The 22,397-nt window shown below is 43.7% G+C and overlaps 1 protein-coding gene across 2 annotated transcripts in view; it reads left to right on the top strand.

The window, feature by feature from the left end:
* The window catches only part of DICER1 (dicer 1, ribonuclease III), a 561,110-nt gene that overhangs the window by 222,235 nt on the left and 316,478 nt on the right, over positions 1–22,397 (top strand). For both annotated transcript variants that reach the window (XM_078660108.1, XM_078660109.1), the window contains exon 14: positions 13,072–13,147. In XM_078660108.1, the coding sequence (XP_078516234.1) occupies positions 13,072–13,147 (76 nt within the window). The remainder of the gene's footprint in view (positions 1–13,071; positions 13,148–22,397) is intronic.

Below are 22,397 nucleotides of genomic sequence, written 5' to 3'. Positions count from 1 at the left end.
TACAGAACTGAATAACCCCTCGCAGAGAATTCTTTAGTTATTCACTTGGCAAAAACAAACTTAACTTAAACTGTAACTTTCTATTCCCGCCCACGTATTAGGCTTAGGTCAGGTACACGGGGTAGGCGTATTTAGAAACACCAGTTGAGTACGTTTAGTCAAATGTATATGTGTATGTAATATATTTTATTCATTTTAAAACATCTTATGGCTTAGAAACCATATCAATGTTTTTACAGTATTATTTCATACTATTGCTTTTAATGTATGCACTTTACTTAGCTATAAGTATTGCAATAATATCGATCCATTTCTCTTGTATGAGAAAAGAGACTGATCAATAAATAACACCTTTTTATTGAACACGCCCGTCTCTTCCTTTTCTCTACATTCTGATGAGACTAAGAATGCACGTACTGACTGAGTAAAATAAATTGCCTTTTGTTCACACGACTCTCGAGATACACTCTTGATTAGGGGAGAGCAAAGTTGTCATGTTCTATGGTTGTCAGAAACTAAATCCCTTCTTGTCTAATCAGGGAAGTTAATTCCTTCCTGAACATTCGAGAAAGTTTCTAGTGAAATCTGAGCTAGCTGGCAAACCCAAAACTTTAAGTCTAAAATCGACAGTAGTAGACCTAGTTAACGTCTGGTCTAGGCCTTTACTATTGAAGGTATTATTCCAATGCGCAGAGCCTATTGGGATAATAGGAACTACACTACATGGCGCCCAACGCGTTTGGAAAGGGCGATAAAACTAACGTAAGACATTTAAAGTAACTCAGTCGTGCTTTCTCACTCAGACCCCTTTCTCCCATAATACTCCAAAGACGTCTGGAGTGGGTAAAAGGTTATATCCGCCAGACCTCGCAGGAGGGAACTCCTATGTATGGTTCTTGGTATAGTCAACGTTGAAGGATACACTGTTCCAAAATATTGTGCATCTAATCTTTGTTTCCATAAGAAACCTGATCTGCAAACAAAAGAAATAACCATCCTGTCAGTAAAATGGTAGACAGTGATGAAGAAAGAGAGGCAGTTAGATTAGCAACTGAACTCGCGGCAGCTGATGCTACCATGCAAGAAGCAGACCCGGATATAATACTCATCCCGGTCATCAAAAGGAAATCTATAACCTTAAAACTTATAGAAAACGGACTGACCTAGAGGTGGCACAGTCATATTCGTAATTGAGGCACACGAATATCGGCAGACAGAGGTATACTATTCATGGATAAACTTTCCAGCAGCAAATCCTGTAACAAAGTACTTCCACTATTACAAAATAGAGGAACCTCCTGAAACGTACACTCCTTTCGAGGAGGTGGAAGTACCACTCAAATTTCAAGAGCATTTGCTCTTATTTGATGGCGCCCTAAAACATAATAATCACATCACCAGGCTCGGTCCTTTAGGTAGACCAGGAGCAACGTGGCCGGTCCTAGCCGGATACACACCACATCCAGACATCGACGGGATGTCTGTAGCAAACCTTTTAACACAGCTAAAACAATTAATAAAAATACATAGACAATTAGTCCAGTATGTGATGCGGACTTCAACAATTCAGCCAGCGATTAAACTCCCACAGCTGACCCCTCACCAGGGGAACACAAATAAAATTACACCACAGAACATCCAGTCCTGCCTAGGTAAAGTACCGGCTAAACGGGAACAAATACCATTCTGGCTAGCGCAGAAAATCACCCAAATAGAGGCGGTGTTTCCAGACACCACCCCGCTAGAAAAGCACAGGATTCTGACTATCTGTCTTCCAATGGGAATCGCACCACACATTGAGGACTGTGACACTTGGGGTACAGTCTTTGCTTCCATCTACACAAAAACGCACTGTGTTCCATCCATTTCGGTAATACCAGATGTGCTAAAACAAATTCAAGATGAATACGGTCCAGAACCCGCTTTAACTCTTGGTATGAAATTACTAAAAGACTTCAAGCCGGTCTCGGCTATATTATTAGCCAACATAAAGGGAGAAGCAGCAAACGTGGCGATCCGCCAGAGGTTAAAGGAAACAGATATAGCAGACCAACCAGCTGAAATTGCCAGAATCATAGAAAAATCCTATGAGGAACTAGGTAGAGATAGTTTAGGTGGAATACCAGTAAAACCACAACTGATTGAAAGTCCTGAAAAAATATTTTTTAATAATAATTCAACATCACAGAAAAAGAGCTGGGATGGAAACAAACAATCCAATCCCAAAGAAAAGAAATTTCAGTCCAGAGGAAGGTCTCCTAGGCGAAGAGAGAAATCTCCGAACCAAAGACACAGGTCACCCCAGAGTGACCCCTCTGGGAAAAGATATAACCTTAGAAACAGGGATAATATAAAAAAGCCTGATAGATATCAAGACATTGATACACGTCCCTCTCAATCTTTTCAGACTTCCTCGCAGAAATCGGAAAGAAGAGGACGATCAGAACAAAGAGAAGAGCACGCCAAGTCCAAAGACAAGGAACCTGCTCAGCTAAAAAAGAAATTACAATTTCCAAAGAAGAAGGTAGCCAGCATTAAAATAGTTAACAATGCCGAGAATTCTGAGGACACAACTGAAAAACGGGGAATGGGCTCTGACAATGCTAGACAGCGCAGCAGAAGTGAGCATAGCTCGCAAAGTCCTTATGAATCATCTGGAGACAGTGGACACGAATGAATATCTTCAAGTGGAAACTGCAGACACCAGAGTTAGCAAACCTCACAAAATATACGAAATAACATTGCGTATAGAGGGGGATAAGACTAGAAAAATAAGGGGACTATTTTGGGATAATCTCTCCAAGGGCTATGATATCCTTCTAGCTGAAAAAGACTGGCCACCAGAGTTTGTCAGGGATTGCCCTCATGGCGAATAAGTAATTATGCCTGCCTTCTCAAATCATATCCCAATTCATAAAAAATACACACTTGCTAGAAAGTGGGCAGTGGCTCTAGCTCCTGCTTTATATAAAAATCACGTGGGATGGGATGAGGACTCTCCTCCTCACAAAATCCAGTTAAAATCACAACCTACTGCACAAAGGCAGTACCCAATTGAGCAAGAAGCTAAAAAACAGGTAAAAGAAATACTAGATCAGCTAGAATACCAGGGGGTGATTGAAACTTGCACCTCACAAATGAACAACCCTTTGTTTCCGGTCTCCAAACCAGACAATTCATATCGTCTAGTTTTGGATTACCGACACCTTAACACATGTTGCAAAACTTTTGCAGTGCAAAATTCGCATAGTGCTGCACTAATGAATAACATAGTGCGCAAAAAATACAAAACAACCTTAGACATCTCTAATGGATTCTTTTGTCAAAACATAGCACCAGAGAGCAGATATTTGTCTGCGTTCTCAATAAATGGCACTCAAAAACAATTCTGTCGGTTAGCCCAGGGGTACAAGAACAGCCCGGGAGTATTCTCAGCGAGAGTAACAGAATTACTACAAATATATGATGATGAAGCATTATCTTATGTCGACGACATTTACTTAACAGATGATGACTTGGAGACTCACTTGAAGAGAGTGAACACCATAATACTTGGGTTCGCAGCAGAGGGTTACAAATTCAACTTTAAAAAATCCAGAATTGCCCATCTGACAGTCCTGTTCTTAGGATATGAATTATCAAGTGAAGGCAAAAGCCTGGCTGACAATTTCCTAGAGAAATGTGCCGTAATCCAAGCACCTAGAACACTAAAAAACCTACAGTCGATTCTAGGCTTCCTAAATTTCGGAAGAACATACATTGCAAATTACGCAGAAAGGGTCAAACCCCTTTATGATCTGATAAAACCAGATTTTAAAAGATCCAATTGGACTCAAAAACACACAGAGATTTTGAGATCCTTACAAACAGACATGCTAATTAAAACAAAGTTAGAAACACGTGATAACACACGCAATCTTGTGATTCGAGTAATCCCAGGGAGATGCGGATTCACATACCTGACCTCTAATGAGGGAGAAAAGGTACCAATTGCATTCAAATCACTCTTGTACACAGAAGCTGAAAAGAAGTTCAGCATTAAAGAAAAAATTGTTCATGCTGTTCAAACCGCAATAGCTAGAGAAAAAGATCAAGCTGACGGTAGACATGTCACAGTCAGAACAGCAGAATCAGCCTTTGAGGCACTAACAACACCGTGTAATTTACCAACAACAACATTGAATCCGGAATGGATACAATGGGTGAATTCAATTACAACGGACAAAGTATACTACTACTTTGATCCAGAACTAGAAGAATTAAAAAATCTAGAATATGAAGAAACATATCCTCTGCCAATCGACATTCTGCCTTTACGACATTACGCCTGTGTAATTTATACAGACGGACATGCTCAACCCCCCGTTTGGGGAGAACAGGCATACAACCCCACATGTGGGATTACAAAAGAAGTGTGGCGCGGAGGTAAACTAAAACCTCTATTAACAAAAACACACTCAGTAGAAACTAATTCAGAACAACAAACTGAAATACTAGCATTGAAAATGGCGCTAGATAATGCGGATCGCGAATTCCCGACACTTATAGTGTCAGATTCATATTACTGCATCAAATCATATAACAAGGATTTGCAGACATGGATTCAAAACGGTTACAAAGATGACACAGATGCACCAATAAAGCAGAAACTGCTCTGGGAACAAATAGCTCTTTTACAAAAAGAGCTACCAAAGACTCACGTGACACACTCACTGAGTCATCAGCGTGATGGCGTTCACGTTGCAGGGAATTCATTGGCTGAGACAGCCACAGCGGCAGCCACTAAATCGGCTCCCGTAGTTCGAAAAAAGCGTACATTAAAATACATTGACGGTGAAACAGTGCTGGCGGTGAAAACGTCATCAAAAGGCGACTGCTCAGCGCTACCGATCAACTATCCACTCAATTATACATACATAATCGATGCAAACTCCGTCCCTTTTGCTCGAATCCCTGGAGTGGGGGATAGAGTGATTCCAAACATGGACAGGAGAAACTTGTTAATCGCAGACGCACATATGGGCGAGGGTCTCAGACACCTCAAACTAAAAGATTCTCTGGAAGAATTACAATCACGGTACTGGTGGCCAGGCATGAGCCTGCGTCACACCATGTTTGTAAAAAACTGCCCAAACTGCAACAGAGATCGCAGTGGGGAGAGAAACAGTTTAATACCTCGTCGTTTTACTCCAGAAAAAATCAAGAGTAAAAAGGAAGGCTTGCGATTAACATATACAGGCTAGTTTCCACTTATAATGTAGATCACCAGCACTCGGCTGACGTCTGGACTGTTATACAAAGATTTGCGAGTCTAAATGGCATATACGCTAAGAGCATGCTACGTTTGACCATTGTTTTCACTCTAGCCCTCCAGCCTGAGGGGAAACATGGCCAAATGAGCATAGCACAGCGGGAATCTTCTCACTTACTTCCTGAGGGATACGGGATGGTGTAAAGAAAAAACCAAGGCATAAAGCAATCTATAACGGAAAGGATATTAGGTTCGGGAGCTGGGTGGGTCAAACATCTAATAAGTGTCCAACGTAGTCTAAATAACTTGCCAAGAAATTCTCTGAAGGGATTCAGTGCGTACGAATTATTATTTGGAACTAGGATGTTGATCTCTGACATTGATAGTCAGACTTCAGTGGTGAAAGAAAAAAGCTTTGATATCAAAGACCGTTTGGCTATTTTGCAGGACTTAAACAAAACAAGAAAAGACCTGAGCAACATAAAGTTGAAACAACAGCCAACAACCACTGAAGAACCACCACCTGTCCCAGCAAGACCTGTCTGGATTCCAAAAGTCGGGGATCTAGTCAGGGAAAAGATCGCGGTAAAGAAGGAATTTGGGCCTTCTTACAGAAAAGCAGTTCCTGTCTTGTCTATCAACGGGACAAGATCAGTTGTACTACCGCCACTTGCTGGTAAAAAGGAGAACCGAGTTGTATCCATCGACCTGGTAAAACCACAATCATGTGACCGATAACAAACAGTAGGCCAAGTGGACTCCCAATAAGTAGCCGAACACCAAGGTTTGCTACCAGTACAGAGGTCCTAACAAAGAGGCTAATCACATTCGAAACGCCTAAAGAAGAACGACAAGGACTATGCAACAATGCAATAGAACTCAGACCTCTGAAAACCCAAATATAAACATTTAGCAGAGACACAGCAATCTATAATGAAGTACCAAGCGAAAATGCAAGAAACAGTAATCCAGAAACAATTGGAACAATTGACAGAACTGCATCCGGCTACTTCCTAAACTTCGATGATTCCTCTGAAGGCTTCAGTGAATCAAAGACACAGCCATCATCAAAAACCTTTAAAGATAAAGCAAAAGAACTTTTGAATCAACTAAAAGAAACATATCTGATTTCTCCATGGATCGAATTTTGGGTGGGTTTTGGTGCATTTATCCTCATACTTTGGCTCATCGTGGTACTAACTTTGGGACGCTTCATTGAGGGAAAATATGCTAAAATGGACACAGCAAGTCAGAAAATCAACTTGATCCTCAAACCACACACATCTTCACACGTCGAGAAAAGAGAACTTTCTTCAGTCAACTTCACAGCCAATCCGATACCGGGTGGGATAGCCTGGGACAACACTGACTATGAAATTTATGGTCCGGTCGAAATCCTGAAATATCCACACCAAATTAAGATCTCATTGAGTGACTTTGCAAAACCAAGCTCATTTGCTGATGATTGGGACTTCGAAAGCATTAATAATATGATGTCTGACTTAGTAATGTCTGCTAAATTTACCAAACATGATTATTTGCAGGGTTCTACAAATTATGATAGTATGTACTGTTATAACCACTATGGTAACCATTTTTTACATAGATCTGCACAACCTAGAAATGTTTTAAATTATAATCAATGGGAACATTGTGCAACCCCTCCAAAGTGAAGCTCAAGAACCTTCTATGACAAATATTCATACTTTTCAGGTTTTAACACAAGTAATGCTGAAGCATTTTATTTCAAATTGTCAAACAAGACAGGAACTAAGACCATGATAACAAACACAAAATTGATATATTCAGACTCATTCTTTGAAAAAATGAATACTTTTGGTTTTGATTACTGGGACAAAAATGTTGAATTGAAAAGTGTTTGGGGTACAAAAGAATGGCAAGTACAGGGTATAGAATCTTTGTTTAGAGCCTGCATGATCCCAGAACAAATGATATTTTTAAATGACACTGTTCAACAAACTACCTGTCTTGGCCTAGCCAAAATCAAAGACTTAAATAAACCGTCTATTCCAAAGCCAACAATGAGCAGCAATAGCTCTATAGATGAAGAGATAGACGTAAATTATGTATTAAACCAAAACAGAACACATCCAGATTGGAAACAGTGGTTGATCTGGCCCACAGATACTAATAACTGTCAAGACAGATTCCTGAACAAAACACAGGGGTTCAAAATGACCAGGCCAGACCCTAGATATCCTCAAAAACACCACCCAGGGATAATAACCACCTACAGTGTGGGCAAATTATGCCTTCAATGGCTACAAACTTCCACACTGGCAGAAATTAAGCAACACCTAACTTTACTTACTGATGGTGCTGACTTGCGTGATTTCATTATGGGACCGCGCAAACAGCGTCAAAAACGTTTCATAGCAGCCTCTGTATATGCAGCATACAATGAGGCCTGGAAGGTTACTCAAATTGAAACAGCAGAGAGAATACGGGAAATTGACCGTATTAATTTGGAAAAATCACTTTCTGTAGTGGACAATGGGTTAATGACTCTGTCCTCCAGAATTTTTTCTTTGAACAGCATTGTGTCTTCAGCAATCGACATATTATCGCAAGACTTACTGTTGCTACAACACGGTCAGTCTCAATTGCGTTCTATTGTACAGCTTGGCTGGACGTTACAAAATCTACGTTCAGGCTATGTGCCTTGGCGTTTAATCAACACAACGTCACTATTCCAAATCTTTAACCTTACTGATAGACAAGTCAGTATGGCACAAAAGGGTGCTGATTATACAATCTTGAGCATTGAAAAACTCGAAAGATTACCAGTGACAATGTCAGAACGACCTGTCAGTGAATGGATAATACATGGGATAATAATATTACAATCTCAACCTTCAGGTTTCAATACTGCCAAAAATATATACAGGCTGGCATGTACGAGAAATTGGGAAAGGGGTACATTAAAACAACATGGAACCTGCCCTATTCACATGCATGTGTCAGTAATAAAGGACAGAAAGTGTTTCTTAGTGGCAATAATTGTGCGATGTCACTAAGCGGCACGCTTCTGTGTAACGGAATTAGTTTGCATGGAGCCTGTGAAGGGAATTCATACAACCTTTCATGTCACCAGCAAGGCGCACCTGCAACAGAGATAGAACCATTCTTTCAAAGACTCTATAATGGGAGTTACATTCTTATTGTAGATCGCAGATGTTGTAGTCTTATGCCCGGGACTCCTTATCTCGTAACTACGACTGCGAAGGTCAAGTGCTGTGGACGCTCATTGTTCCCCAGCTCCTTTCCAGACAGGGAGGCAAGGGCATGGCCCAATTTGGAAATTACTTCTATTCGAATAGATACTTTAAGCAGAATGAAAACAGTGCTTCTTCAGACGCCTACAAGGCTCACGTCATCAAAAGAAACGTATGATCTACAAGTCGCAAGGACGACTGCAGAGATACATTCATTGTTATCAACTAATTCCCCCATACATTTCGCAGAAATCCTGAATGAAATCTTAAATATTTCAGATACCAATGGGGTCTCAAAGGTATTTAAGACAGTATTTTCGATGGCATTAACACCATTCAAAGCCATACTGGGTATTTTTCCAGATTTCGTCCATTCGATTTTTGGCGGACTTCCCCTGATCTTGGGACTAATTGCAGGAATCCTATTCTTAGTCCTTATTTTTTGTTATGGCAACCCATGTCACAGACAAAACTCTTGCGACAAGGGAAGAAACAATCCTAGCCATTGGATACCGGGACCGGATATCAAAAATCCTGGGACTCTCCCGGCTTAGAGACCTGAACATGACTTGGTTTCTATCATTTCGACCAATGTGGCAAAGATGTGTTTTACCTGTATTAAGGTGTCTGCTATGCGGAGAAGAATGCGTGTTAGACACCTGTCTGACGCTACAATCGGATGCGCCAATGGATGCAGAAACATTGTTGAGCCCGATCAAGGTTCACGCTTTGTGCTGCCCTCAAAGGCTACCAATCCTGATGACGGCATTCGTGGAAGGTTCACCACTACGATTGAGGGGTAGTGAAGTTCAAGATGAAAGCAGCATCGAACAGGTACGACCTTCTGTCAGCAATGCGAATCAGAATGTCAATGGAGACAATCATGCGCACGAATGCATGGTTACACCTTTTTCCGAGTTAGTGGAACTTTCCCAGGAAGCTGTTGACAGCTTTTTCGAAAGCCTAAATGATATGATGTTCTCACCAGAGCAGAAATAGAGACTTTTGAGCAAGCTCGCACACGGCGTTCCCTGAATTCGGCCTTCAACTTTAAAAATAAAGTCACATGAACAATTTTACCTCCAGTTCACGGACAGCAATTTTTCAGCAGCCCCAAAATATTTTTGCATATTTTTCGGGACACTATCTTCTGCTTAAAGTAAGAACTATTCTTAGAGAACTAAGGTTTCTAAATTTTAGATAGCTTATAGACATTAGCTGCCCGCTGGTATGTTCATAAATATTTTATTCTGTGATGGAATGGTCTCGAACTTTTTTTCTGTATTAAGAGCCATTTCATGTGTAAATTCTCATATACCAAATAGCGATAATGTATACAAATGCGTGATTACTTTGGCATTATTCTACAGCTTGAGTGCATACAATACATATGATTGCAATTCTTCCGTATATTTGAAAAATTTCAAAATGCATTTATGTATTTTGGGGTGGTAAGGTATACACTATACTCTATAGTATGTTTTACTATGCATAGATTAGTAAATATGTCCATAGTTAGCGTGGAGTGGGTGTGATGTATTCCTATAGGTTCTGAATCGATCCCCCTATTCCTGACCCTATTCTGGTTAAACAAACCAACAAGTTAACTAGCAGTCAGCCCATGAGGCAGAAAACCCCCATGATGCAGATACCGTTATCTGACGCAGTCACACTACGGCACAGGAACGTGTTATCTGATTAGGTCATAACGCTTGCGATCTAATTAGACAAGCGATATTCCTCCAGCCCCTGATAAGGCATACGGAGTTCTCATAACAAATCAAACCTATGACAACCTGGGCAAAACCCTGCGGCCATTGTTTTGATTTCACCGAGAACTTCAGCAAAAGAATGTGCTAACGAGCAAGTCGTATGACATCCTTATTGACGTATCTATGTCCATCCTTACGTCAATCTCGGCACCTTAAAGGTATAAATATTACCGATATTGCCCTATGCAAACACACGCGGTGGTGACGAGACGGAGCAGCCATACTTGCCGAAGCGAAGAGCAGAGCAGACCCCGCTGGCGCAGCCCCGCCTTCCTGACGCGCTGAGAACGAAACACGCTGCTTTCTCCTGCCGAGAAATCCAGCACCGGCGCTTCCGGGTAGCCCTCGCAGGCAGCCTGGAATATCGAGACCAGAGAGAGAGATACCATCCCTCATTCAACCTAGATTCCAGGTACGGAACTGAATAACCCCTCGCAGAGAATTCTTTAGTTATTCACTTGGCAAAAACAAACTTAACTTAAACTGTAACTTTCTATTCCCGCCCACGTATTAGGCTTAGGTCAGGTACACGGGGTAGGCGTATTTAGAAACACCAGTTGAGTACGTTTAGTCAAATGTATATGTGTATGTAATATATTTTATTCATTTTAAAACATCTTATGGCTTAGAAACCATATCAATGTTTTTACAGTATTATTTCATACTATTGCTTTTAATGTATGCACTTTACTTAGCTATAAGTATTGCAATAATATCGATCCATTTCTCTTGTATGAGAAAAGAGACTGATCAATAAATAACACCTTTTTATTGAACACGCCCGTCTCTTCCTTTTCTCTACATTCTGATGAGACTAAGAATGCACGTACTGACTGAGTAAAATAAATTGCCTTTTGTTCACACGACTCTCGAGATACACTCTTGATTAGGGGAGAGCAAAGTTGTCATGTTCTATGGTTGTCAGAAACTAAATCCCTTCTTGTCTAATCAGGGAAGTTAATTCCTTCCTGAACATTCGAGAAAGTTTCTAGTGAACTCTGAGCTAGCTGGCAAACCCAAAACTTTAAGTCTAATATCGACAGTAGTAGACCTAGTTAACGTCTGGTCTAGGCCTTTACTATTGAAGGTATTATTCCAATGCGCAGAGCCTATTGGGATAATAGGAACTACACTACACTCCTATGCATTTTCCTGGGATTTTCAAAATACTCTCATAGACATGGCCTATGATATGGGTGTCTCTGTGGAGGCAAAGCAGCAGCTGCTTTGGAATGGTTTAAGTCTGAAAGAGTAACAGTCAGATCCCTGGGGTTGAAATCCACCTTCAAGAATTTTTGTCTTTAAAAAATACAAGGTGTTTTCAAAGTGAGACCAGACTGCACAGGAACCCCAGTGCAAAACCCTTTCGTGCAGCATTACAAAGGTAGGGGATGTGGAGGGGTCTGTTCGAAATTGCCAATTTTCTTTTGGGTTTCAGAAATGCCCATGAGGAAGGGACATTGACGTCCCGAAATGCATCGGGCATGAAGTTGAACATGATTACGAAATTGTACATTATGTAACAAGTTGATGTTTCTTTAATGTTATATCATGTCACCAAATGACTCTTTAAATTGAGTCACTGAGTGTTAAATGCATATGTGGTATATATTGTCACAATATATTAGAAATACCAAAGAATACTAACTGAATAAAAATAAGTATTCAAATAGAGAAATAATCGTAAAGAGTTTTGGTATAAGCAAACAAGTTTGTTTTATTTTATGTTTCTGAACAGTGTGCATCGCATCCAATCTGTGTACCTGTTATAATCTGTCTATTTGCTTCTCACAACAATGCTTATTGCCCAATGTCTCTGCCTACCAGTATCTGTTGTAGGAAGCCTTGGGGAATTTATTTCAATTCTGTGGAAGTTTCCACTTCACTATGCTTGCCACTTCACTTCACTCCTTTTCCCTTGATACCTGGGGTTCTGAGGAGGATTTTCTAAGCCTGGACCCAAGTAATCCTCATTGCCCCAGGTTGCTGAGAAGCATATGTACACAGACATCCTTCACCTCTCCCTATTAGGCCCACTAAGTCTACCTCTCAGGGCTGACCTCTTCTCTGCCGGGGGGGGCATATACTGGATGGTGTCTTTGCGTGCCTACTCATCCTAAATCCCCTTCTTTGTGCAGCTTCAGTACCCTCAGCCTTGTAGATGTGAAATATCCAGTTGTTGAAAATTGTGCTTTGAAATGCGGTTTCTGTCAGCCATTGCTGCCAAAAGCAAGAGACACATTCTGCTCCATATCACTTGTTTTGTAGATGAGTTATTCACCAACCAAATAAATTGTTTATGCCCCTTCCCCCAACTATACATTCCCCCCCCACCACACACTGAAACAGACTTCTGCATAGTGTCAGTGGGTGCTATGGAGATCGTTTGCGTACATGCATGCGTGAGCATTATTTTTGCAGCCTTGTTGACGTGTTTAAATGGAGGAATAATTTGATTGTTGCCAGTGTTTTGAATCGGGGTTAATTAGGTCTTCTAAAGTCAAATAACTATTGTGTTTAATGGATTCTAGAGATCCTCATCTGCAGTCATGTTCATATAATTAATTACGGTTTAATTACATCAACTCTAGCCAGCAAATGCCCCAATAAAATATGAATTTGAATAAATAAATGTGATCTGTGCTGGATGGAAATTTAAATACATGGTGTTGGCTCATATGATTACTCTTAAGTATAAATCAAATGTACTGTTAATATAGCTTTTGCAATCATTGTCTAGGGTGATATTTGAAGCTTATGCACAACATTTATATTGAATGCAGGAATACATTGCTTGTTTGTGCTTTTTCAGGGCCCTGCAATGAAATGTGTACGGTTGGCCGAAAGAGTTGTGGCTTTAATTTGCTGTGAAAGACTGCACTCAATTGGTAAGAATCAATAAGTAAAATTATTTTGAGCGATGGTTTACACTAGTGTGTAACTTTGACTAGGAAAGGTGTTTTATAAAATGTGGTATTCAGTTGTACGATTGATAATTGTGATGCATTATGCACATACATTGAAAAAACATTTTCTGTGCTGCCTTTCTTCCTTTACTTATATTTGACTGTTGTCGAGTGTCTTTCTCCATTTCACCAACCCAGGTGTGTCTTTGTTAAGCTCCTCAAAAGGTCCATCTTGCTTAATATATTGAATCGTGTATCAGTATGTTTATATGCAACGTTTATTCCTCTATTTTCCTTAGGTAATTATTGAGAGAAAAGAAGTCGTAAATAATCCCTCATCAAAGCTAGCACCCCCGCTTATCTTGCAGACAAGTTCACCATCACTGGTGGTCCTCTGCACGCCTGCAGCCAGGCCACCATCCGGCTAAAGACTAAGAAGTGTAAAAAAGGAATGCTATGTAGATAGTAAGCCTTTTTTTGTCGAAAAGCTTTTTATTCAGCATCATAAGTAAATACAACACCCGAAGTACAGTAGGGTGTACTGGACCCAGAGTCAAAACCTTCAGTTAGTGGTAGTCCAGTTTCACATAGCACTAGGTCTGTTGCAAGCCACCTGCAATCAACAGAGGCGATAGCTGTTTTTGTTTTGAACTTTCAACCCTGAAAACAACCCCGTAAGCAATAGGAAGAACAAATCTAAACCAGAAAACGCAACCCCCTACTTTGGTGGTGGTGGTGCTATACGAAAGTGAAGCGAACAATCTGGGTGTGTCAAAAAGGTGAGACTGTAAGAGAATGGCTGGAGCTTTTAGGGTTGTGGTGAGCGCTTCAGCCAACCCTTGTTGGAGCAATTAGAATTGAAAAAAGATGCATGGTCCATAATGACACTTTTTTTTTTTTTTAGCTATGCACCTAGGGTCTGCAACAATATCCTGTATCCATCAGGACTGCCCCAACGCTACTCCAGTTTAGGAAACATCTGAAGACTCAGTCCCATTCAAGAACACTACCTCACAATGCATTATTATCTGTCCACAACCCAGCTTCCTCTCGTATCACTTGTTGACTATATGCTTGCCTTTGACTGTGTACAGTGCGCTGCTGCCTTTTCACTAGATTTGCGCTATAGAAATAGCATATACTTACATACATGCAGAAATTGGTTAAATGCTCAAGTACTTCCAACAAGAACGAAGGGTTCTGCAGTTCACCTCTCCAATGAAAAACGGCTGACAGTACAGAAACCTCATCCAAGATTGTTTCAGTCCTAAGTACATATTATGTTGCTGATAAGAGTGACAACAAGGCTTATGACTCCTCTGAACCATGATGGGTTGTCGTTGGAGTCTTCCTGGTAAACCACAGCACCATTCTAATTAGTTGACAGTATCAAGGCGAAAGCAATGGTTCAGATGCACTTTTTAAATTGGGTAAAATGTCTTTAGGGCCAAATTGCGCATTTCCTGCCTGATCACACCTTTTTCAATATATGATATCTTGCCAACTATTTCTGCAATAGGCTATGACATGTAAGCCAAAGAAAAGCAATTATTTATCTTCGTGATGGTTGGTTGTTGTGGATAAAGTTAAGTGTCCTGTGTTTAAATGTTAGTGCGTTCAGTGATGCACTAGAAAATAGTCATCTGTTGAACATAGGGGTTACCCCATAATAAGACAGCACTTCTGGAACTATCCTAGAAGCGATCATTTTTTTTTTAGACCACGTAAATGTAGCACAGCCAAACAACTGACCTGTGCAAAATAGTGTGAAATGTTTGAAACCTTTAGTTTGAAAGTAATTTCATGTGAACTGTTAATTTAGAAATTGATAAATGTCCTTGTATTTTACTTTGTAACTATTTAATTGAAAATGTTTGTTAAAAAAAAAGCTAATTTTAAGTGTGATTGTAGAATTTCCTAACAATCTGAATAGAGTAATGGCAGAGAGGGTGGTATTCGGAGATAAAGCCTTAATTATATGCCAAGATAGTTGTTGTCTATGGTCCTGTAAGTTAATTCGGCTGCAACAAAGTCTTCTAGCAGATCATAAACTCAGATGTTTAGGATACCCGCCAGCCACAGCAGGTGACTATGGGCTGTAGAGTATGAGCTTCTTTGAGAATGTTGCAAACAAAAAGGCATTGGTGTTTGCTTCCCCACTTGACACCAATGTACATACTGTCTTACTGGGTCTCTTGGCCTAAGTCATAAAAGAAACTAGTCTTGGCTTATCTCTTTATAGGTAGCTCTTGTGATTTATTTATTCTTTTTTTTAAGGCATTATGTAAGTATATTGCAACAGATGTAAAGGGCATGAGTTCCAACAAAGTGGTCCTTGGGTAGAAAAGCCACTGCTTTCCTTGAAGAGTAGTTGGATCATCTGATTTCCCACTAAATAGAATGGAGTGTGTGTATTGAATGCAGGTAAGCTGGTGCCGTGTTGTGAGTGCAGCTGTAAACTTGCCAGCCCAGCTTGAATCAATTCCCCTCTGTAACTGGCAATCAGTGAAGTACTTTGCTGGCTGTCAAAATGGTTTTATTTTGGACTTATCAAAGAAGCTGTCGCCGACTGCAGTGAATATGGGCAGGTTAAAAGACACAATATTCTTGAAAGAGACACTCACGTTTTTTTTTAACCTTCCCATTAGTAATTAGATGAGTTGTTATAGGCTGGATTTTTTTTCAACCCCATAGAAAATTAGCTTGATTTTCGAGCTATCTGTAATCTATTATTAATCTTCAACCATATCACTTCCTTCACGATTTTTGGAGTATACCTGTAGATAAAGGGGTCTCTAGAGAGAGTTGTGCACGCCTGAGTGTCAAAAGCACATAAATGATCTTTAGAATTGTCAAGAAAAGGACTTTGGTGTATGATAAACCGCATGAGAGAGAACGCAATGACCCCTACAGGTCCCATGGGCGGGGAAAAACCTCCGGTAATATACATGGACAGAGATCCACTCTCTGTTATCTGTATGTTTGAAAAACCTGAAATAAGGTTGCTGTCAAAGCATCGGTGTTCACAAACGTAAACTATCCATTAAGAAGGATGTAATAATCAGCAATGTTCGAGGCATGTGGGCTGCTGAATTCATATCTATAGCATAGATCGCCGCCTAGTGTTGGGTCCGGATGATTGCACATTGTTGTCCTGGAAGAGTCTTCGAAGTATCACGAGATAGGTGGCTCCTCCCCTGGACTACAGTGCGCATGGGCATCGACTCCATCCCCAGATTGTTTTTTTCCGCCATTGGGTTCGGATGTATATTCGACATCCCCAGTTCGGAATCGATATAGACTTTTCTTAAGGCCCGAAGGCCTTTTCCTATACCGTCGGTATTGTCTTGCGTTCGGTGCCCAGCTCTGTTCCGGCTCAGTTCCCGAGTCGGACATCCAGAAGAGTCGCGTGGCTCTTCGGTGCTCGAGTCGCGTGGCTCTTCGGTGCTCGAGGCCCAGTCGACGCAACAAGACTTTCAAAGACACATCATGGAACGGAGTCCGTTCAAGAAATGTCCCTTGTGCGGATCGAAGTATCCCCACATCGACGTCCACCCGGTGTGCAACAAGTGCCAGTCGCCGGATCACGATAAAGCCAACTGTATGGCTTGTTCCCGTTTTCGATCCAAGAAGACGATTCGACAAGGCTTCTGCGGTCGATCCGACGGATGCTTCCACCCCGAAGCAGGTTGCCAAAACTCCAAAGGCCTCCGCGCCACTCCTGTTCACGTTACCGCCGAAGGTGGCACCGAAGGCGTTCGCACCAAGGTCGGTCGCCGAAGCGCCCGTGCAGGTGTCTACGGGGTCGAAGCCCTCTCAGCCACTTGGAAGCTCCAAGCATCGACAACCCATGATGGAGGAGCAGTCTGGAGCAGTCCCTCCGACCCATACTGGACCTCAGACCCCTAAACCAGTATATTCTCTCAGAACACTTTCACATGCTGACGCTGCAGCAGGTTCTTCAATTGCTCAATCAGGGAGACTTCCTCGCAACCTTGGATCTCAAGGATGCGTATTTTCACATTCCACTACATCCATCACACAGAAAGTACCTCAGATTCACCATTCTGAATCAGCATTATCAATTCAAGGTCCTACCTTTCGGAGTGACTACAGCGCCCAGGGTGTTCACGAAATGCCTGGCGACAGTGGCTGCGCACCTCAGGAGGCAGAACGTTCATGTCTACCCTTATCTGGACGACTGGCTGGTCCAAGCAAAGTTGGCCCAGCAGTGCGCCGCCAACATGTCCCACACCATTCACCTTCTTCACGATCTGGGATTCTCACTGAATTATCCGAAGTCGCACCTTCAGCCAGCCCATGTGCGGCAGTATCTGGGCGCGACGATAGATACCCTGGCAGCCACAGCTCAACCAAATTCTGTGAGGATCGGCAGCATTCAGTCACTGATCCAGAAGTTCAGACCGCAACACTCGCTTCCAGCAAGAGTGTTCATGCAGTTGATAGGCATGATGGCCTCCTGCATCTTCATAGTCCCGCACGCGAGGCTACATATGCGCCCGCTCCAAGAGTGCTTGGCTCATCAGTGGACTCAGGCTCAAGGACAGTTGAACGACCTAGTGTTGGTGACCGGTCGGGCATACAACTCTCTGCATTGGTGGAATCCACACAACCTTTGCAAGGGCCGACCGTTCCAGGAGCCTGTGCCACAGATTATCCTAACGACGGACGCATCTCTCCAGGGATGGGGAGCTCATGTACTCCACTACACGGTGCAGGGACTATGGACAACGCAGCAACAGAAGATGCACATCAACTACCTAGAACTGATGGCAATCCTCATGGCAATGAAGGCATTCAAGGTACATCTGTGCAACAAGGTCGTGTTGATCCGGACGGACAACATGACAGCCATGTACTACATTCAAAAGCAGGGAGGTACACACTCTCCACAGTTGTCTCATCTAGCTCAGAGTTTGTGGAAGTGGGCCATTCAGAGGAACATCTTCCTCATGGCGGAACACCTCCCAGGCAATGACAATCAGATGGCGGGGGGCGCTAGAGGGCGCACGACAGAATGGCCGCCCTTGGGTGAGGCTCCTGTAGCCTGGATCGGTATCCTTCATTTATCCTGCTAAACCGGCTCCATATCTAACTAAAAATACCCTGTGTGATAGCATATACTGTCCCCAGCACTCGGTGAGAGTTTTGCTCCGATCGGACACTGGTATCGGCGCTTGTGAGGACTTGAAGTTTTCCCCGGGTGCGCCGCTGGACAGAGGACACCATTGCAGTTGGCGGCGGCGCCCAGGAAAGGCCGCGGCGTCACACGTGTGGAGCGGGCCGCACCTCCGTGCCTGTTGCTGGTCTGTGCTCGAGGTGGCCCCGTGTCTCCAACTCCCGCCAGAGCCCGCTCCCGACCGGAGCAACTGCACCGCTACGCAAGACCGAGGTGAGGCGCGGCGGAGCATAATGCTAATGCCCTGAATGCAGACTCGCCCTTCAGAGCGCGACTGATGAGGAGGACTGCATGACGTCCATTACGGCGGTCTGAAGAGAAGAGTGACCGGCTGACTGAGGGTGGCTTTCCTCGTTGAGCCTAAGAGTGGCGAGGGATAAACAGCACGGCTATTGCACGGACAGAGGGAAATTGCAGTCAGAGGCGGCAGGGGGTGTGGATAATCTGCCCATTGTGAAATTGGCGCGCAAAACCTGATGGCAGGGTTTTGCGCACAGTGAACATTACTTAAGGTGTCTATACACCCACCCCTGGAGACAGTGGACCTTCAATGAACCACAAGACGCTGTACACACTACTTACAGTGAGGTGCTTATAATTAATGTGCTGCCCCTACTAGCTACAGCCCGTACCCCCCGTAACTACGTTGGCTTGTTGGTGGAACGATAGAGGGATTCGCCGCCTGAGGGTCGCTGCGCTGCTGGGTGGTGCTGCTCCAGCCATTGGCCGCGCCTCCTCGCTGAAGGTCACTGCGCTACTGACGTACAACTCCTGTGGTTGTCGGCCTGAGGGACGCTGAACAGGGCCTCGCCCCCCCTCAGACGACTTGACCGACGGTGAGGTCCCTGGTATTACCGAGGCTTGGCAGGAGATAGGAAACGCCGTTTAGGGGCATGGATGGGGAAGCCGGACTTCCGTCAACCCAAACTCACATTCGATGCCACTAAAAAGGGGTTGAGCTCTACCGTGGAGAACGGGGCACCATCTGGGATGGATCACGCAGCAGGAGGGTCAGCTACCACTGATTTCAATGCCCAACAACTCCTACAGGAAATACGGCAAGGCTTTGCAACGGTAGTAGACAAAGTAGACAAAATGTCGACTAGGATGGATGCCCTGGTGCATAAGATGGATCAGCATGAAGACAGAATAGGGGAGACGGAACGGCGCATCTCAGCGAACGACGACATCACGGCGGGCCATACAGCGCAACTCACAAGAATGGACAACCTCCTGCACACTATAGCTGCGAAAAACGAGGATTTGGAAGCCCGTAGCCGGCGCAATAACATACGCGTCACAGGCGTCCCGGAGTCCACCAACACGGGGCGCATGGAAGACTACATAGAAAAGATGTTGCTGACAACCATAGGTGCTGAAGCCTTCTCCACCCAGTTCATAGTGGAGCGGGCACACCGATCTCTTGGGCCTCAGCCTAAGCCTGGAGCTCTGCCGCGCCCCATAATTGCACGACTATTAAACTACAGTGATCGTGATGTGGCCTTACGGGTGGCCCGTACTAAAAGAACTTTATCCTACGATGGCGTCTCCTTTTCCATCTATCCATACTTCACCCCACTAGTTCAAGAGGAAAGACGCAAATTTATCGCAGTGAAAAAGAAATTACGTGATGCAGAAATAGACTATGCCCTACTATGCCTGGCTTCGGGTGACGCACCAGGGGAGGCAGAGCTTCTTCACTAAGCCACAGCAGGTGGAGGACTACCTAAAAGCACTGAAGAAAGAGCAGCGCAGACCACCAGGGCGGAGACCCGCAGGCCAAGACAATCCACACGAGACTGATGAGGAAGCTTGAGATATTCTCCGTGGGGTTTGCCTATGGCTTGTTTGAACACTAGAGGCAACTATTGATACTCCATATGAGACACCGAGCATGGGGACGCTGATTGCTCACTGTGCAGACTGGGTTCGAGAGTTCCGGTGGTAATGTATTCCAGGCCCAACCTATCCCTCCTTAACCGCTGCCTGTGGGTCGTATAGGTTCGGGGCGCGGGAGAGGAAGGCAGGGTGGATGTGTGACCACCTAGAGTCGTTCCCCCTTGGGTATACCCCCATGTTAACTACTGTTGTTCTATTGACAGTGATGTTGTTTGTGGGAAGAAGGGGTGGGGGGTTGGAAGTAGATGCTGGCATGTTGGGGCTGCTTCAGTGGGAGGGGGGAAGCACACTTGGGGAGGGGCTGGGCTGTGCTGTTATACAGCCTGACGTTGCCCGTTGGTCATTGAATGTTCGATTCCCAGGTGGGGATGGGGGAGGTGGAGGAGGGGAGGGGAGGGGGAGGCGGGATCGTTTGGGTTTCTTCAATAGTGATTAATGACGGGGGATGTTGTTATGCTCCCAGGTTTGGATGGTTGGGAGACATATTAGCATCTAGACGTTATTCTGGGATTGGGAAAGGGATGCGGGTGCTGTCACATTCGCTGTTATTTACTCATGCAATTGATGCAATGCTATGTGCTATCCTTCTGCCATGTAATGAAACTGCCTCTTATGATGATGACTGATGGGTTGAAGTCAAGGATATCTGTGATGACTTGGAATATACGGGCCCTGAACGATGCCAGAAAAGGTAGAAATGTATTAGCTTATTTGGACAGACATAGTATACATATCGCCCTCTTGCAGGAAACGCACCTGAGCCCCCGCACCAACCACACATTTGCTAGTAAGTGGCCGGCCCACCGTAGTTTCTCTTCATATTCTGCATATGCTAGCGGAACGGCCATCTTAATCAAAAAATCAATACCCTTCGTAATGCTCGGAGATATGCTCAGAGTGTCGCTTTGTCTTAACGTGGGGTAGGCTTGGCACGGATACGGTCACGATAGTAAATTGCTGTGCCCCTAACACTGATACGCCTGAGTTCTTTGCCCGACTATTGGGCAAGGTGATCGATGTAGGCTCCATGCATGTTATATGGGGGGGGATTTTAATGTAGCCCAAGTCCCAGGAATGGATAGATCGGACGGCAGTCCCCAATACAATAGACAATAGACGAGCAGGGGATGTGTTGAAAGGCATAATAGCGGAAGGTGGTTTGATAGACAGTTGGAGGTTTACTCATGCTTCACATAGAGAAGGTACGCATTTCACTACACACTCCGACACGTGGGCTCGGTTGGATTATTGCCTATTGTCCCGCGGGCTGAGTGTGGGTCTGGGAAGGGTGTGCCACCTGCCGAGGACATTATCGGATCATTGTCCGCTACTGGTTCAAATTCACATACCCGGATATGACAGACCGAGGGCCTCCTGGCGTCTTCAACCTACTGCACTATTAGACGAGGTCTTTAAATCCGAATTAGGTGATGAAATCAAAGCCTTTTTTCCTAGAAATCGGGGATCTGTGGAGGATGTCTAGACGATCTGGGAAGCGTTTAAGGTCACGGTCAGGGGTTACTGTATCTCCAAAAGCTGTGGTGTTCTGAGAGACATTAGGGGTACCATCACGAAACTTGAACAGGAATTGAAAGAGTTGGAGGTGAAAATGTTGCGGAAAGCACGGGGGCAGTTCCATAACGACTTTCGAGATAAACTTACACAGTATGAGGCAGAGGCAGCTAGGGAGGTTAAGTTCAGGGGTAAACATTGGACTGCTAGGAGGTATTGCGAGGGAGAGAGGCCGGGACGAGCACTTGCAGGCCTCATACAAAATCCCCGATTCAGCACACACATACTTGAGAGAATTACACCTGAGGGCGGGAAATGTCAAGACACTAAGAGTATCCTACATCTCTTTACATCACATTACAGAGGACTATACCGTACACAACGATCAGGAGATGCGCTGTTTGACGATTTCCTCAGCGAGGTGGCATTGTGCTGGCTTAGCGACACCCACAGACAATTTCTTAGTGCCCCTTTAGACCTAGACGAAGTGCGGGATGCTATAATGTCATTGCCGAATGGTAAAGCTCCCGGATTGGATGGCCTCCCGCCTGAATTTTATAAATGCTACATGGACATTATGGCCCCAGTTTTGAAGGAAGTTTTCGAAGACGCACTAGAGAC

This window comes from Lissotriton helveticus, chromosome 9, assembly GCF_964261635.1.
Source record: "Lissotriton helveticus chromosome 9, aLisHel1.1, whole genome shotgun sequence".
NCBI lineage: Eukaryota > Metazoa > Chordata > Amphibia > Caudata > Salamandridae > Lissotriton > Lissotriton helveticus.
Note: the sequence above shows the minus strand (reverse complement) of the source record. Positions and strands in the feature narration are given on the sequence as shown.